Consider the following 16,433-nt stretch of genomic DNA (forward strand, 5'->3'; position numbering starts at 1 on the left):
TATGAAAATTAGTTTGGGTGATGTTTTCTTTGTTCTTATTATTCTTGGCCCTAGCAAGGAGAGGAAGGTGACCATATTTTGTTTCTTTTTCTTTCATTAAAATTGGAGACTCTTTTATTTGGTCTGTATGTGGATGAGATCTTTTATATCTCTGCCTTTAAAAGTGCCTTAAAGATAGAACCTTATCCATCAGCGGGGCCTGGTGGGGCCCTGCACCCGCGGGTCCTCCCCTCGCTGGCAGGCCTGTGCTAAGGTGGGGAGTCAGGCGCACTTGCTGACACACTCCAGCAGCTCCATCCGGATGGCAATGCGGACATGCCAGCCCAGTGGGATCAGTCGGATAAAGCGAGAAATGATGGGGGGCCGCAGCAGGTTCTGGACTGTGGAACTCCGGTCTGAGTTTCCATAGAAAACCTAAAGAGAGGGAGGAAATCCAGTCACCAACACACAAGAAAAAAGAATGACTCCTATGTGGAGTTAGCCCCAATGTACAACTACAGAAAATCTTAGAAAATGGTTAAAATACAGAGAAGTTCCAAGTACGCTTTAAATTCTAACCATGAATGTAGCTAGTATAGGGGGTCAGGGGGGCACCAATTCTGGGGCTTAAACTCTAGTCTTCATGCTCTCACTCAGCTTTTTTCTCAAGGCTGGCACTCTGTCACCTGAGCCATGTCACCAGATCCTGTTCGTTGCATCTTTGGGGACTATCCAATATGATAGCTACTAGCCACATACATTTCAATATACATGAACTAAAAACAGAAAAATTCAGTTTCTCACTTTTTTCTTTTTCAGTGCTAGGACAGAACCTAGGGCATTGTGCATACGAAATACATGTATCTCAGCCAACACTGCCCACATTTTAAATGCTCAATAGCTACATGTGGCCAGAGGCTACCATATTGGGCAGTGTGAATAGGAATGTGTCCATCATCACAGGAAGTCCTATTAGATGATACAGATAGAAAACCCTTGATCCTTATCATAGTTTTCTGGTTTTGTCCTTTGCATTTTGACAAGAAGGTATAAAAGGTGTCACATCACACAAGAGGAATGAATATTCCTATGTTCTAAAGGTATCTAAACTATATTTTCCTGATTGTAAATTTCTAAGGCAAAATTTATATATATGTCTCTACTTTGATACAAGTGACAAATACCTTTTAGACTTGGAAACATGTTTTTACAAACATTAAAAAAAACAACTAGAGAGAAACCAGGTGCTGGTGGCTCAAAAGCCTGTAATTCTAGCTGCTCTGAGCTCGTGATTCAAAGCCAGCCAATGCAGGAAAGTCTGTGAAACTCATGTCCAGTAAGCTATCTCCTAAAATAGCACAAAAGGGTCAAAGATAGTGCCCAGACCCTGAGTTCAAGTAAGTACACACACACACACACACACACACACACACACACACACACACACACATACACACACACACACACACACACACACAACTTAGGGGAAAAATCTGGAAAGGGAAAAGTGGTGACAGAGAGAAAATGGTTTTACTTGGTGATTTTTAGGAATTAAGGTACTGTGGATGTTGGACAGTACAGTACTTCCAGAGAAATCTTCTTGGTACTCTTTCCAGAATTGAAAGAGTAGTTTTGAGATCGTTTTGTCCCATCACACAAATACTTTTTTTCCTCCCATTCATTTTCTCCTGAAAACATCTGCCTGTGACACTTGGCCGTTTCCATGAGCAAAGCAGGATGTCTTGGGTGCCTCCCTTTCTTCCCAGTCGCAAGACCCCATATTGCCCTGTCTAAGCCATGAGTCTTTGCAAATGAGGTGGTAGATGAAGAGGAGTCTGTGGACAGGATCTGCCAGATTGTATGGACTGCCACTTTGAGAGCACCATCAAGGTTTTCAGGAACATGGGGCTTGAAAAAACACTTTCTTTTGGAGAAGCCAACTAATAAGACCAAAAATGAAATTAAGAGTCCAAGTATCCAACCATGAGGTTTCCTATTCTGTCTATACTCCTTGAAACGTCAAGCTATGATGTCTTACAGTGCAAATTGTCATCAGGGACTAGAAAATCTTCTGATTCTCAGCACACACATCTACATCTTCTGAACCTGATTAAATGTCAAAAACAACCTGAGGAATTTATTATTCTTTGGCATCCATTTCCAAACTGCTAGCCATTTTCATTTCTAAACATTGCATATATGTATATGTGTGTGTGTGTGTGTGTAGATAAATATACATGTATTAAAATAAGGCATCTACTGTGTTTAGACTACGATGAAGGTGACTTTGGTCACAGTTCTCAAAAAGTGTATAGAATATAGAGTTCCAAAAGGCCTAAGTATCTTTGCAAACTGGTGGTATCCTTTTAAGTGTGTGTGTGTGTGTGTGTGTGTGTGTGTGTGTGTGTGTGTGTGTGTGTGTGTGTGTGTGTGTGTGTACTGGTCCTAGGTTTGTACTCAGGGCCTCAGTGCTTTCCTGAGCTTTTTTGTTGTTGTTGTTGCTCAAGACTAGTAGCTCAGCTTTTTTTGGTAGTTAATTGGAGATGAAGAGTCTCATAGACTTTTGTGCCCAGGTTGGCTTCAAACCATAATCCTCAGATCTCAGTGTCTGGTGTAGCTAGAATTACAGGCATAAGCCACCAGCACCCAGCTTGGTAGTGTCCTTTTAATAAACATTTATGCAGTTAAATGGTTAGTTAACCAGCTAGACTGTCAACAGTGTCTAGCAGTCAGTAGTAAGGACAGGCCTTATCTGTATCAATAGAGGACTGGCTATCTTCATCAGGAACATACTGAATAGAACCAAGTCTAATCAATGATCCAGTGAAACTGAGAGTCCAAATTTCAAGCCTTGAGTCTTCAAGCAACTACATGATGATCTGAGAACTCAGGCAAACATCTCTGGCACAAAACACACACACATACACACACACACACACACACACACACACAGCATTTCTTTCCAAACAGCTGGGCACCAAAGCTACAAGCAGAAAATAAAGAAGCAGCACAGGTGAGCAACATGTGCTCTGACAGCAAGGGTAGGGGTCCAGGGATGAGAGAGAGGGGTCCCAGGGGACGTGAGCCAAAGGTGGGTTGGGCTGAGCCCCACTTACCCTGTTGTTTCCAGTCTGATCCTTATAGTAAATCCAGTTGAGGCGCTCATCGGTCCGGTACTGCACGCTATATTTGGTCATCCACTCATCAATGTCACAGCGGCCCTGGGTGAGGATGCCCGAAATCACCTTGATCTCCTTCAGATCAATCTGCAGCCACTGATTACTGTCCTGGAACTTGGAGAGCCAGGCACACCTGCAGCAAGCACACTGATTCACTTGCTGCCCCTCCCTGTGAACCCCAGCAAAGAGCCAGCCAGGAATGGCCCTTGAGGGGCCACCAACCCCGAACAGTCTTGTTCCCTCTTTGAGGCCTTGACACTAGCTGTTTCCCACTTGTGAGGACTTCTCTTCAGGAAGTTTTCCCTGGCCCTCTCTCACTGAATGTTGAGTTGTGCAACAACCGGCTTATCCTCCCCCTCTCCCCCTTGGAACTTAGTACTTCCTGAAGCCAAATACCTCATCCATCTTTTTCCACTGCTGTACCACAGTCCTTTGTACAACCAAGACATTTGTTCAGTCAAGATTTGTTTTCTGGCAGGGCGCTGGTGGCTCACACCTATAATCCTAGCTACTCAGGAAACTGGGATCTGAGGATCATGGCTCAAAGTCAGCCCGAGCAGGAAAGTCTGTGAGACTCTTATCTCCAATAAACCTCCAGAAAATTGCAAGTGGCGCAGTGGCTCAAGGGGTAGAGTACTAGCCTTGAGCTGAAGAGCTGAGGGACAGTGCCCAAGCCCAATTAGCTAGAATAACAGGCATAAGTCACTTTGCCTGGCCAGGATTTATTGAATAAGTTTATTCAAATGCTGTCTGTATTAGAGCATGTAGTTGTTCAAAGCACATTATTATTATTTTTTGTCAGTTGTGGGGCTTGAACTCTGGGCCTGGGCGCTGTCTCTCAGCTCTTCAGCTCAAGGCTAGCGCTCAATCACTTGAGCCACAGCACCACTTCCAGCTTTTTCTGCTTATGTGGTGCTGAGGAATCGAACCCAGGGCCTCATACATGCAAGGCAAGCGCTCTGCCACTGAGCCACCTTCCAGGCCCATCAAAGCCCATTTATTGTATAAGAGAAACAAATCCCACACGGACTACCTGCGCTACTTACCCAAATCCTTGACTGTTGAGCCGGGCCTTATTTGCTGTCCATGAGGAATACCAGCCCACATACTGCTCTGGGTTGGAGCAGGTAATCTGGTCTGGTGTGACCTTCCCTGACTCAAAACCCAAGGGTTTGTGATATGGGCATTCTGGGAAGAAAAGAATAATGCACATTCAAACACTCAAATCATATCTTGTGTGGTAGCATATGGCTGCAATGCCAGCTATGGGGAGAGGGCACACTAATTGTGAGGGAGAAGGCAGAAAGGGCAGAAAATACCATCACCTCTCTCTCCTGATCCCCTATTTGTGCCATTTTACTTTTTCTTTGGTGTCCCCTCACGACACTCTTGCTATCCATCCGTCTAAAGGTTAGGAGTTGGCTAGAGTCCCATGGGAATGTTGACCAATGGCAGTATTCTTGGAGTCCTGGGAATACTTGAGAAGTAGCTGAGACTCTAATGTTTGTCCAGATATGGACCTGCACATACTCTCCAGGGTGGATGACCATCTCTATCTTTGACACTAGGCCTGCCTCTTGGTCCACAGGCTTCATCCCAGAACAGTTTCCAGGTGACTGCTTCCACCTGAGTGACTCAAAGCTTTTGTGTCCCAAATGTCCACACCTGAACTCTTTGTCATCCATCCTGCTGTCCAGGGCTCTGGGTCTAAGACATTGATACCTCCAAGCCACAAAGGGCGGGAGGCTCGAGCTACTGAGAAGCAGCTTATGGACTCGAATGATCTAGACTTTAAGAGGAATTCACTGACTGTCCAAGGGCAGCCCCAGCTACGTCAGCAAGCACTCTGGACACCCTCAGGAAACCATCTTGGGACTTTGCAGAAATGTGGCTAAGGGGGTAGGCAGACTTACAAAGAATCTTAAAGGTTGGGTATAGCCTAACCCAGTGTGAGTCAGGTCTCCCAAGCAGTCCTGGTAAACTCTGGGGCTTTCTTGCCACAAAGAGAAGAGAAAGGAACTTCAAAAGGCATGCTTTTAGATAGCTCACAACCATAATGACTCAGCACTGAAACTGGATTGAGTTGAACTTGGAAGAATAGAAAAATGTGGCATTTCTCATGCACCGTGTGCCATGAAATAAACAGCACTTAGAAAATGGAATAGAGAACACCACAATAGAAAAATGGGGCATTTTTGGGCTCTTCTTCCTCCTATATCTTCCTGCCTAAGGTCCCTTCAAGATCTGCCCCAGGGGCCTCGAGATTGTTTTCTGTCCCCTTCCTGCTCCTTCAACTGGCCAGCTGGACACTTCAGATCTCTACACTTCCCTTGCCTCCAGATCATCCTGTACACCTGTTGTATATGATGTTTTCTTTAAGGGAAGTATCTGTCAGCTCCTTTGTCGGGCTCACTGTCTACCCTCTGAGCTGCACGTTAAGCACTCAACAGGTACTGAATGGATGGTGGACAAATAGTACCACCACATTTTGGATCACCTCTGGGAGCAAGTAGGGAAAATGGCAGAAGCAGCAAGTAGAAAGCCCTATATGGGAGAAGAAATTCTCTGTATGTATCCCTGAGAACTCCCTTTGGCCTAATCCAAATACAACTATAAATTGAGAGTGGTAAAAAAGTATCATCAAAGGCATGAAAGAGATCCTCCTCAGACCCACATGACCTTTCCCAAGTTTCTGCCCCATAGACTTTCTTTTTGTACCTATTGAATTATTTCAATAGTTATTTCACTCTTAAGGGAAATCAACATCTTTTGTGGCTCACAAAGCTCTTGCTAACTAAATGGATAGTGGTAAATTTATAGTGTCTTTTTAATCCAGGCTATCTTGATTTAATGTATTAGATTATTTTATTCGTCAATGCTTTCTGGGATTGTTGCTATTCGGGTCAAACATACTTGCAAGAAGTATTCACGATTGGGGTGCAACCCAGTGGCACAGCCAGCACTTGCCTAGCATGTGTGATGCTGTGAGTGTGGTATCCTGTACCACAAAAAGCTAACCTAAAGACCCAGGCAGTATTTGAAGTCATTCTTGACAAGAGATTCCATAGTTATGAATATTACTATGTATGTCTATTTGACTTGAATATATGACATAGTAGAATATGGAAAAATAAAGCATATGGAATTACTCTATGGAAGAACAGATTATACACTTGAATATAAAACAGTATAAAATCAGAATTAATTGAAGCATGAGCAAATCATTGTATTTCTTACACCTTTAAATTCCCTCCTACCCTATGACCTACTGTCAGAGGGCTAGGCTAATCTTGGCTCTACTGTGGAAATGGCAGTATTAGTATTTTTAATAGCTTTAGCCAAAGCTTAGGTGGCCATAATGCACCGCACCTTCTGTTCTGTGGGTGTGGTCACTGGGCATTACCAACCAGTGTGCGCCTATAGGTTTTGCTGTCAGCTCTGAGTGCCCCCTCCCAACTGTGCTGATTTTCTAGAGTCTCCTCAATTAAGGAAAACTGATGGCATCACCCAAACTGAAGAGCCAGAAAAGACAAGCTATGTTTTTGTCAGTCTGATGAAAATCTCAGTCCCTGAACACACAGGTAACTTCTGGAAGCTTCTTGCTAGTTCTGCTGTTCCTAGATTAAAAAACCAAGTAATCAACCACTTAACAGTGAGTTCAAACCCCACTATAGTTAACCAATAACTACAATAGTAAATAAATGAATTCATCCATGTTTTTGAAAAAATTCTAAGCAACATAAAACATCAGACAGTGAGCTGACTCATGTTCTAAGGGCTTAGTAGAAGGAATAAATGAGATGAAACATCACAATAGCTTGTGCCTCTCAGTAGCTGACAGTGAGGGGAAGCAGAGTTTCAGAGCCTGGGTTGCATCAGCAGATGTTTGCAAGGATCAGTGGGGCCTGAATGAGGAAAGCCAAAGCCGAAGGCTCTGTTGACTTCCAAGGGCATTTCCTATATACATTTCACATGCGCTCAGGCAGCCATTAAAGCATTGATATCTTTGATCTCATTAATCCTGAAGGATTCTACTTAGAAATGTGTATATAAACTGCTTTCATCATATACCTATATGTGCCTGGCACTGACAAGACAGAAATAAAGGCTTCAGCTCCACCTTAGATAAGAACTTAGTGGAAATGTATGTTCTTTTTTGTTGTTGTTGTTGGTCATGGGGCTTGAACTCTCAGGCTGGGCACTGCCCCTCAGCTCTTCAGCTCAAGGCTAGTGCTCTACTACTTGAGCCATAGCACCACTTCTGGTTTTCTGGTGGTTTATTGGAGATAAAAGAGTCCCTAGGCTGGCTTTGAACTGTGATTCTCAGATCTCAGCTTACTGAGTAGCTAGGAGTACAGGCGTGAGCCACTGGTGCCCAGCCCCACCTCTTCTTTATGGTGGCTACGGAAGCTATAGGGCAGGTCATGGAACTTGAACCTCATTCTTATTTTATTCATTCATTTATTCATTCATGGTCTTTGTGTAACCCAGCTGGCCGCATCCATTAGATCTTGCACCTCAGCCTCCAAAGTGTAGAGATTACAATGACTGCAAGTAATGTACCATCATACGTGGTTTCCCCATCTGTTTTATGATAAAGTTGTATTGGAACATGGCCATATTTGTGTATTTAGATACTGTTTAAGGCTGTTTCCAAACTACAAGGACAGAACTAAGGAGTTGGGACATGTACCATTTGGTCCACAAAGCCAAATATATTTACTGTTTTGTCCTTTACAGACAAAGGTTTCTGGCCCCATTCTTTGGGGAAGATGTTTTTATTAATCAGGATAGACTACATCTGCTGTGGAATAAGTTGTCCTGGAAATTCTGAGGCATTCACATAACTGGAGGTGTATTTTTCACTCAGGTAATTCTCTGCTGGGCTTGAAAAGGTGGTTGTACTGTATTTAATCATCAAGCGACTTAGCTGAAGCAGAAGCTGCTGTGTCAGCAGCTAGCTTCATGATAGGAAAAGGGAGAGCCCAGAGCTGAGAGCTGGCCTTTCAGTGCCTTGCTTGGGAAGAGACCTGCTTGGCTTGGGCTGCTTCTGCTTGTGTGGGAGAAGCACATGGCTGTGTGGTGTGCATCTTGCTATCCCTCCACTGGGCAGAAAAAGAACCAAGCCACATTCCAGAAGTGATGCAACTGGAATGCCAGCTCTGGGTTTTCTGGCCCTGGAGCCCATGCTCTTCTCAAAGCTCCATACTGCCTATCATTGACTTAATTTTCAGTGGTTGTACTCTTCCAGTTCCTTGGCTGCTGAGTCCCCTCTAAGCACCTCAACTAGGCCTGGTAGAGATCTAATAAGTTGGTTCTGAACAATGGCATTAGAACAGTCGGCTGGAGCAGTGGCCAATGAGATTTGAAGCTCAGAAGCTAGCTGTTGAAAAGCCAGAGCCAACCATTCACAGCGTTAATTCAGCCAGGCTGGACAAGACTCAATAAAGGACACTTTTGATCTCATGACCCAAGGAGGGGAGGCCACTCACCTGGGATGCAGTCTAAGGAGATGGCACCTGCAGACCACAGACCATTGGCCCCTCCTTGGCAATCACACTTGCATGGCTTTTGGTCCCAGGGGCCTTCACCTTCATCCTACAAACAATCAGAAGGGTAAAAATCTAGAACAGTCACAGTCACAGACAACTGGTCAACCCACTAGAGGTTTGTTTACAAAAGTCACACTTGCTCCTTACCCATCATTTATGGTTGCTTTGTTCTGATGGCAGACTTGTTATTTGAGCCTGGATGCACACAAGTGCCACTCATCTTGGATTCAAAATGAGCAAATGTCTGCCACCAGGGGCAACCATTGATAACCTTCCAGGGCAATATTCAAGCACTTGGGCATTGGGGACACCTCGGTGCAATGCTAGACTCTTCACATAACTGGGGGGTTTTGTATGTAGGGATTCAATTTTAAAGGCACTGGATTCAGAAATGCACCTGGTTTTCCTTTATTTTCATTAAAACACCAATGTAATTCTTGGGTATTGCTGTATAGCCCTGGGCTATATAGTGACACCCTGCCTTAACCATTGAAAACAATTAACATTGGACAAATACAACAAGAATTCCCAAACACATATTAAGCACTGGACACACAAATGATCATATTAAATTTAAACCAATTTTAAAACATTTTGAAGTTCAGAAAACAGTAAATGAAAAATTCAAAAAATTAAATTAACTAAACTTGGAGCTTGCCTAGATAAAACATGCTATTGCCAGCAGGAGAGAGAAAAAGTGCTTTAAAAATACTTGAAGCCTGTGTGCCTGTGGCTTATACCTGTAATTGTAGCTATTCAAGAGGCTGAGTTCTGAGGACTATGGTTCAAAGCCAGCACAGGCAGGAAATACATGAGACTCTCATCTCCAGTTAACCACCAAAATGCCAGAAGTGGAGCTGTGGCTCAAGAGTAGAGCACTAACCTTGAGCAAAAAACCCAGGGACAGTACGTAGGCCCTGAGTTCAAGTCAGGACTGGTGCAATTTAAAAAGAGAAAAATAAAAGGATGGGCTGGGATGGTGGTCCAGTGCTTGCATGCATGAGGCCCTGGGTTCAATTCCTCAGCACCACATAAGCAGCAAAAGCCAGAAGTGGCGCTGTGGCTCAAGTGGTAGAGCACTAGCCTTGAGCTGAGCTGAGGGACAGCACCTAGGCCCAGAGTACAAGCCCCAGGACCGACAAAAAAAAGAGAAAAGCTCAGTGGTTGATCACATACTTTAGAGTGGCAAAGCCCTAGATGTCAGCCTTAGAACAGCAAAAAATAAGTAATAGTTCAATAATTCAATATATTCATTTTGGCTAAGAAAACTTCAAAAGCAGTATCCACATAAATTCTAGCCTTCTTCCTATAACATACCTCTGTAGATGATAATCCCACTGTGGCTGAGCAAAAGAACAAGAGGGAAAATGAAATCAAGAAAAGAAAAAGAAATTTGACAAAATCATTTACTACATGAAACAGTGAAGTGATCATTTCCAAATGAATGTTCACAGGCTCCCTTCAGGAGGAAGTCAAGCTAAACACATATCTGCCAGAAAGAAAAAAAAAATCCACAAACGCTAAGAAACTAGTAACAATAGAATGGAACAAAGAAAAAGATAAAAGTAATTATTTTGATCATTGTAGAATGTCAATATATATTAATGTAGCAAGGCAGGTAGGAAGTGCCAAGTATATAAATCGTTCAGTTTTTTGCTTTTTGTTTTTTGTCAGTCGTGGGGCTTGAACTCTGGGGCCGGGTACTGTCCCTCAGCTCTTCAGCTCAAGGCCAGCACTCTATCACTTAAGCCACTGTGCCACTTTCAGTTTTCTGAGTGGTTTATTGGAGATCAGAGTCTCACGGAGTTTCCTGCCTGGACTGGCTTTGAACTATGATTCTCATATCTCAGCCTTCTGAGTAGCCAGCATTACAGGTGTGAGGCACTGGCGTCTGGTTTTCACTCATTTTTTGGTCTTGAACTCATTTTTTGCCATTGAACTCAGAACCTCATACATGCCCTACCACCCAGCTTCACCCAGCGATCAGGGCTTCATTTCTAAAGGCTCTTATGCCAAGTAAGCTTAGTTCATGGATTTGAATGCTTTTCTCTTGTTGATCTATCTTGTATCATGGGAGATTTCAATCACGAACCTTAGGATACATGAGGAGAGAATTTTACTTTCTTCCCATTAGAACCAAACCTCTATTTTCTATTTTTAACAAAACAGTTCTCCATGTCCACTGGTGGTCCCCAGATCTGTGGGTTGGGGGAAATTCAGCCACTGTGCCCCTGTGAGGAGGAAGAGGCCATGAAGGAAGGTCTGGATGCAGAGCTAACTTCTGAGCTTCATCAGATTTGGGAGGATTTCTGGTAGGTCTTATTTCTTTTCGGTTTCCCCTCCCTAGGAAGCATTTGTCTGCAGGCAGCCTGGGATTGTGAGGTGCCAGAGCTTTATGGAAATGAGCAGAGACAGAAGGAACAGCCAGCATTTTACAGGAAACACTGTCACCAAGGGAGCAGCAACAACGTGGCTGCTGCACTTCCCCAAAATGATTTAATCCTAAAAACCAGAGAACAAAAGCAAGAGCATTTTTTGACGACCACCTCGTTATTGTCATACCAGAAAATAACTTTGTTGGAAGGAGACAAAGAAAAACAGTAGCTTTGCGAGGGAAAATAGAGATTTCGATTATGTGGTTGCACATATTTTCTGTCTAGTTAGATTATTTTCACGAGTCTTGCACATGTTATATGAGATGTCTGCCACTCTCCTGCCTTAGATTTGTGCACTATGAGCTCATACTGTCCTCTTATCCAAAGGGCCACCCTACTGGGAAACCCTTGTTACCACAGCAAGAAAATTCAAGGCTGGCTGACTCTCCAATGAGCCTGACAAGCCCAAGAGGAAAAGTCTGCATTAGAAACTAGAAAAGGCTCTTTTAGTCTCTTTGATGGGATATCACTAGATATGGAGCCTTCCTTCCTGGGGAAACAGATGAAGCTAAGGAGAAAGATGTGGAAGTATGAATGATAGAAACTGTAACCAGCCTCTAATCTACTTGAGAAACATGGGTAAAGCACAGGAGAAAGGCAGGAGACTGTGATGTTGTCCCTCTTGGAAAAAAGGGAAGATTGATTTTGATGTGAAAGTATTACTGTTTTAGGCAATAGGCTTATTCATGGATAAATCTGTTATCCTTCATGCTTCCACATCGATGAGCCACGAAGACATATGCTAAGCAAGAGACAAAAGACCACATGCCCTATAATTCCATGTAAATGTAATATCCAAAAGAGGCATCTCTATAGAAACTAGTAGATTTGTGCTTGCCAGGGGCTGGGGGAAGTTGGGAGAGAACAGGGAGTCCCTGTCTAATGTTTAGGGTGAGGGAAAAGTTCTAAAATTAGATTGTATGGGCTCCAAATCTGGAAACTTATTCAAAACTATTGACTTGTACACTTCAAATGAGTGAATTAATTGTGCATAAATTATGTCTCAGTAATGCTTCCTTTTACAAAAATCTGCAGTTCCTAATGGCTGGCACACCTCTAAAGGTGTGGATGGAGGACTCTTTTTGCTTTTATATAATAAAAATGACTATGTAAGGGAAAACACATTTTAATAGGATGGGTGCACTATAAAATCATTATCAACAGAATCTTAAATGTGAAAAGTTAGATAAATAGAAGCCTGACTCACTTCTGTGACATTGGCAGTCTCTTATTGTGATGGTGTATGTATTTCCATGTGAACTTTCATCCAGTATGGAAGCCAAAGCAATCCCTTTAGCATATTTCATGGTACTAAAGAGCTAGTACTAGCAAATAGCAGAAATAGCAGAGAATAAATCAGATCAAGAACCTAGATGAGCCAGAGGCCATTGGCTCACACCTGTAATTGTAGCTGCTTTGAAGCTGAGATCTGAGGATCGTGATTCAAAGCCACTCCAGGCAGGAAGTCTGTGAGACTCTTGTCTTCAATTAACCACCAAAGTAACCCCACAAACCAAACACGCCAAAATACCCCCCCAAAACAAATAAACCCACCTGGAAGTGGAGCTGTATCTCAAGTGGTAGAGCACTAGCCTTGAGCAAAAATAGCTTAGAGACAGTGCCCAGGATATGAGTTTAAGCTCTAGTACCAGCACAAAGTAAAAACAAAATGAAACAAACACAAACAGATAAAGGAACCTTGATATATATGTTCCCAATTGTGTTATTGAACGCTTCTATCCTATGTGTGTTGACTTTTTGTCTCTGTCTGGATTATAAACTGATTAAGTGCCAGCATATACAAAGCTTTGGAAATTAAGAGTAGACTGTCCTTTGTGCCTCTTAACAGGTGTCTTTTGTTACTAACAGCCATGGAAAGTAAAGGTGTAGATAGAAACACACGGTGACTTTTTAGAGGACTTTGTCTCATTTGGGGATCATAGATCTGGGTTGTTAGACTCAAGGGTCTGCCCTGAGTGTCAAGTTCTTCCAAAATGTTCCTCTTGGTGCTGGGGCCTGAAGTCAGGGCCTAGGTTCTGACCCTTAGCTTTTTTGCTTTTTTGGTGCTCTACAACTTGAGCCATGGTTCTAGTTCTCATCAACTGACAGGTTAGATTGCAAACCTATTTGCTTAAAGATAATTTAAAAAATATGCCCTATTGTAGATACTTGAATATAGGTTCTTGAACCTAAGATAAATGAGTAAATGAATCTTTGTGTTCTGTATATTGTGACAGGGTATCAGTTTGAAGCCCAGGGTGCTTTCTGTCTTACTCATGATCTTCCTGCCTCCCTTTCCAAGTGTTGGGATTACATGCATCAGTCACCCTGCCTGAGAAGAAAGCATTTTTTAGGTACTGGAGCTGGAATTCTGGGCCTCACAATTGCTAGGCAAGTACTCTGCCACTGAGCTCAAGCCCAACCTTTCAACTCATTTCTAATGTCTCAAATGAAGCTGTATCTCATAGAGTATTACTAAGCCTTAAAAGAAAATGAAATGACTTTTTCAGGAAGATGGAATGAACTGGCAATCACATTAAATGAGATAAGTCATGTTCAAAAAGCCAAATATCTCAAGTTTTCCCTCACTTATAGAATTTAGACCTAAAGGGCTGATGATAACAATAATGGTAATGAGACATGAATGTAAAGAGAGGAACTGTTGGGAGAGTCAGTTGGTAGGAGAAAGGTAGAAAGGAAAGGATTATGATTTTTCTTAGATTCCAGTGGCCAGTTACTCTAATCCATATTTAAACTAGGATGACCTTTTGCCCTGCTTTGCCTAACATAGTCCTCATTTACACTTGTTGTCCCAACAGGATTATTTTTTGTGCCAGTCCTGGAGCTTGAACTCAGGGTCTGGGTGCTATCCCTGAGTGCATTTTGCTCAAGTACTCTATCACTTAAGCCACAGTTCCACTTCTAGCTTGCTTTTTTAGTAGTTTATTGAAACTGAGTCTCATGGACTTTTCTGCCTTGCCTGATCCTCAGATCTCAGCCTTCTGAATAGCTAGGATTCCATGTGTGAGCAACCAGCACCCAGTCCCAATAGAATGATTATTAGCGACATCCTCCATCATTAATGATAACCGAGATTGGAAGATGAAATTCTCCAATCAGTTGATTTTGACTATAACAGTGTTCAAGAGTTGCATCGTGCTTCCTCACTAATCATTGTACTTATACACTTTCTTCTTTCTGTTGGATTTTAAGGATAGTTTAAATTTTCAAAGAATCCATTTACAACCTGAAAGTTTCTGAGAACGTAACAACAATTATATCTACTCAAATTAAACATTGGCCATGGATAACACATGTAACCTAAGTAACATGTGTCATTGATAGTTTGTTTTTCAAGTTGCTTTTTAAATTTATCAACAAAATTATGAATCAAATTGTGATATTAAATATGCAAAAACGCCAGTGGCTGAATTGTACATACCTTCGTAGCCAAACAGAAATAATAACAAGAAGCCTTGTATCGTGGGTGACATTTTCCTCGTCCTTGGCTGCAGCTCTGTCTTACTTCAGTGAAGAGCTGGCCCAGGAGCAGGGGATTAACTTGAGCATTGAACTCACTAAGCATCTTATTCTAGTTCTTAGGTCTTTGCTTGAGCCTCATAAGTTAGCCCATATAGCTACTGGCTGCAACAAGGAAGTCTCCAAGACACTAACATCAGCTGAGCTGGTTTAGCAAGAGAATCATTGCTCTTATTCTGTTTTTAATTGCAAGGGAACAACGGAGGGAAACAATTATCATCTAAAGACTCAAGCTTTGTTCCTTTCTCTGCCATCATTTTCCTAAGGCCACCTTGAACAGTTTCCTGCTAGCTAAAGGCTAACATTCTTATGTATGGACATGCCATAGTTTCCCCTATGTCATCATGTTCATTTCTTTCCACTGAGGAAAATACTCAGTTTGGAGGTGGGAGGGGCAGCTATGCAAAAAGATGTGCAATACTAGTGGCTTATTCCTGTCATGCTAGCTACTCAGGGTGCTGAGATCTAAGGATGGAGGTTTGAAGCCAGCCTAGGCAGACAAACCCTAGAGCTTCTTAATGTCAATTAATCACCAAAAGGCTGGAACTGGTATTGTGTCTCAAGTAGTAGAGTACTAGCCTTGAGTAAAAAAGCTAAGGAACAGTGCCCAGGCCCTGAGTTTCAAGCCCACTATTGGCTCGTGCATACACACACACACACACAGACACACAGACACACACACACACACACACACACTAAAGTTGATAGGAGTGGAAAAGGGAATGGTAGATTGAAGGGTACATTTTCACTTTTGCAAGATGAAAATGTCCTGGAGATCTGTTTACATCAGTCATTTTGAATATATATGTAGCATTAGTTTCTAGTTAAGACGGTTTAAAAAAGAATATACTTGATTGTTAATCTGAAAAATTATCTATTACATGCTTCTGTCAGAAAAAGATGCAACTTTATACAGGGTCTAAGCAAAATTATATTGAAAGGGGCTAAGAAAGAAACTGGAGTTTCCCCTTCAACTTTCAGTTCTTTTGCCCACCATCCCACCCTTGACCACACTCTCCCACACCTCTGGACCCCAACAACTTCCCTTTATTCCTCATCTCAAATATGTGGAAGTCCAATACTAAAAAAGAAAAGTAAAGAAAAAAGTACCCCCTAAGCAATGCTGTAATGCAGTACTAAAAAGCAAAACAAAGAACAAAGAACACCTCAAAACCAACAAAATAACCACCAATTTCAGGCGTCTGGGCATTTAGTCAGCATTTGTTGGATGTCTATAAGCCTGACATTAGGATTCTAGTATTCCACTAACGCCACTCCTGTGTTAAAAAGGAAATGATTGTATTTTCTTTCTGCTATGTACTTTAGCATTTAATGCAATATAAACCCTTAATCACGATCATAACTATAATTGTAATCAACTTTTAATCATTCAAACCCAGTCAAAACGCGGCTGCAGCCATACAGTTTCGGCGAAGGGTTAGGGGAGTCAGTCTGTTGTGCTTCCAGGGAAAGATCTCCTGCAAGTGCGGCCCAGGAGCTATAGCATTTTCTGAAGGCACCTGGGGGTATTGGGCATGAGATGGAACTGAGCTAGTCTCGCCTCCATCCTCAGCGATTTCTCAGGTCCTACAATTGTTACAAAAGGTGTCATTTAGCTCCTGCGCTAAAAAATTAAAAAAAAAACTCAAATGTATTTAAATTAGCAAAAAAGGGGAAGGAAGACAAACATTTTCTGTAATCGAGGTGGTCTATGGATATTTAGCACAAAAAATGACTACCGTAAGTCA

General features: G+C 42.4%; 1 protein-coding gene across 1 annotated transcript; it reads right to left on the minus strand.

The window, feature by feature from the left end:
- Positions 1-261: 261 nt before the first annotated feature.
- On the minus strand, positions 262-14,648 carry Rs1 (retinoschisin 1). Its single transcript, XM_042670409.1, has 6 exons — positions 14,588-14,648; positions 10,028-10,053; positions 8,651-8,756; positions 4,205-4,346; positions 3,096-3,291; positions 262-414 (listed from the first exon to the last, which is right to left on the minus strand). Exons 1-6 carry the CDS (start codon positions 14,637-14,639, stop codon positions 262-264), a joined length of 675 nt encoding a protein of 224 aa, XP_042526343.1. The 5' UTR covers positions 14,640-14,648.
- Between the last annotated feature and the right edge of the window lie 1,785 nt (positions 14,649-16,433).

Source organism: Dipodomys spectabilis, unplaced genomic scaffold (assembly GCF_019054845.1).
Source record: "Dipodomys spectabilis isolate Male_0828 unplaced genomic scaffold, ASM1905484v1 ptg000549l, whole genome shotgun sequence".
In the NCBI taxonomy this organism is placed as follows: domain Eukaryota; kingdom Metazoa; phylum Chordata; class Mammalia; order Rodentia; family Heteromyidae; genus Dipodomys; species Dipodomys spectabilis.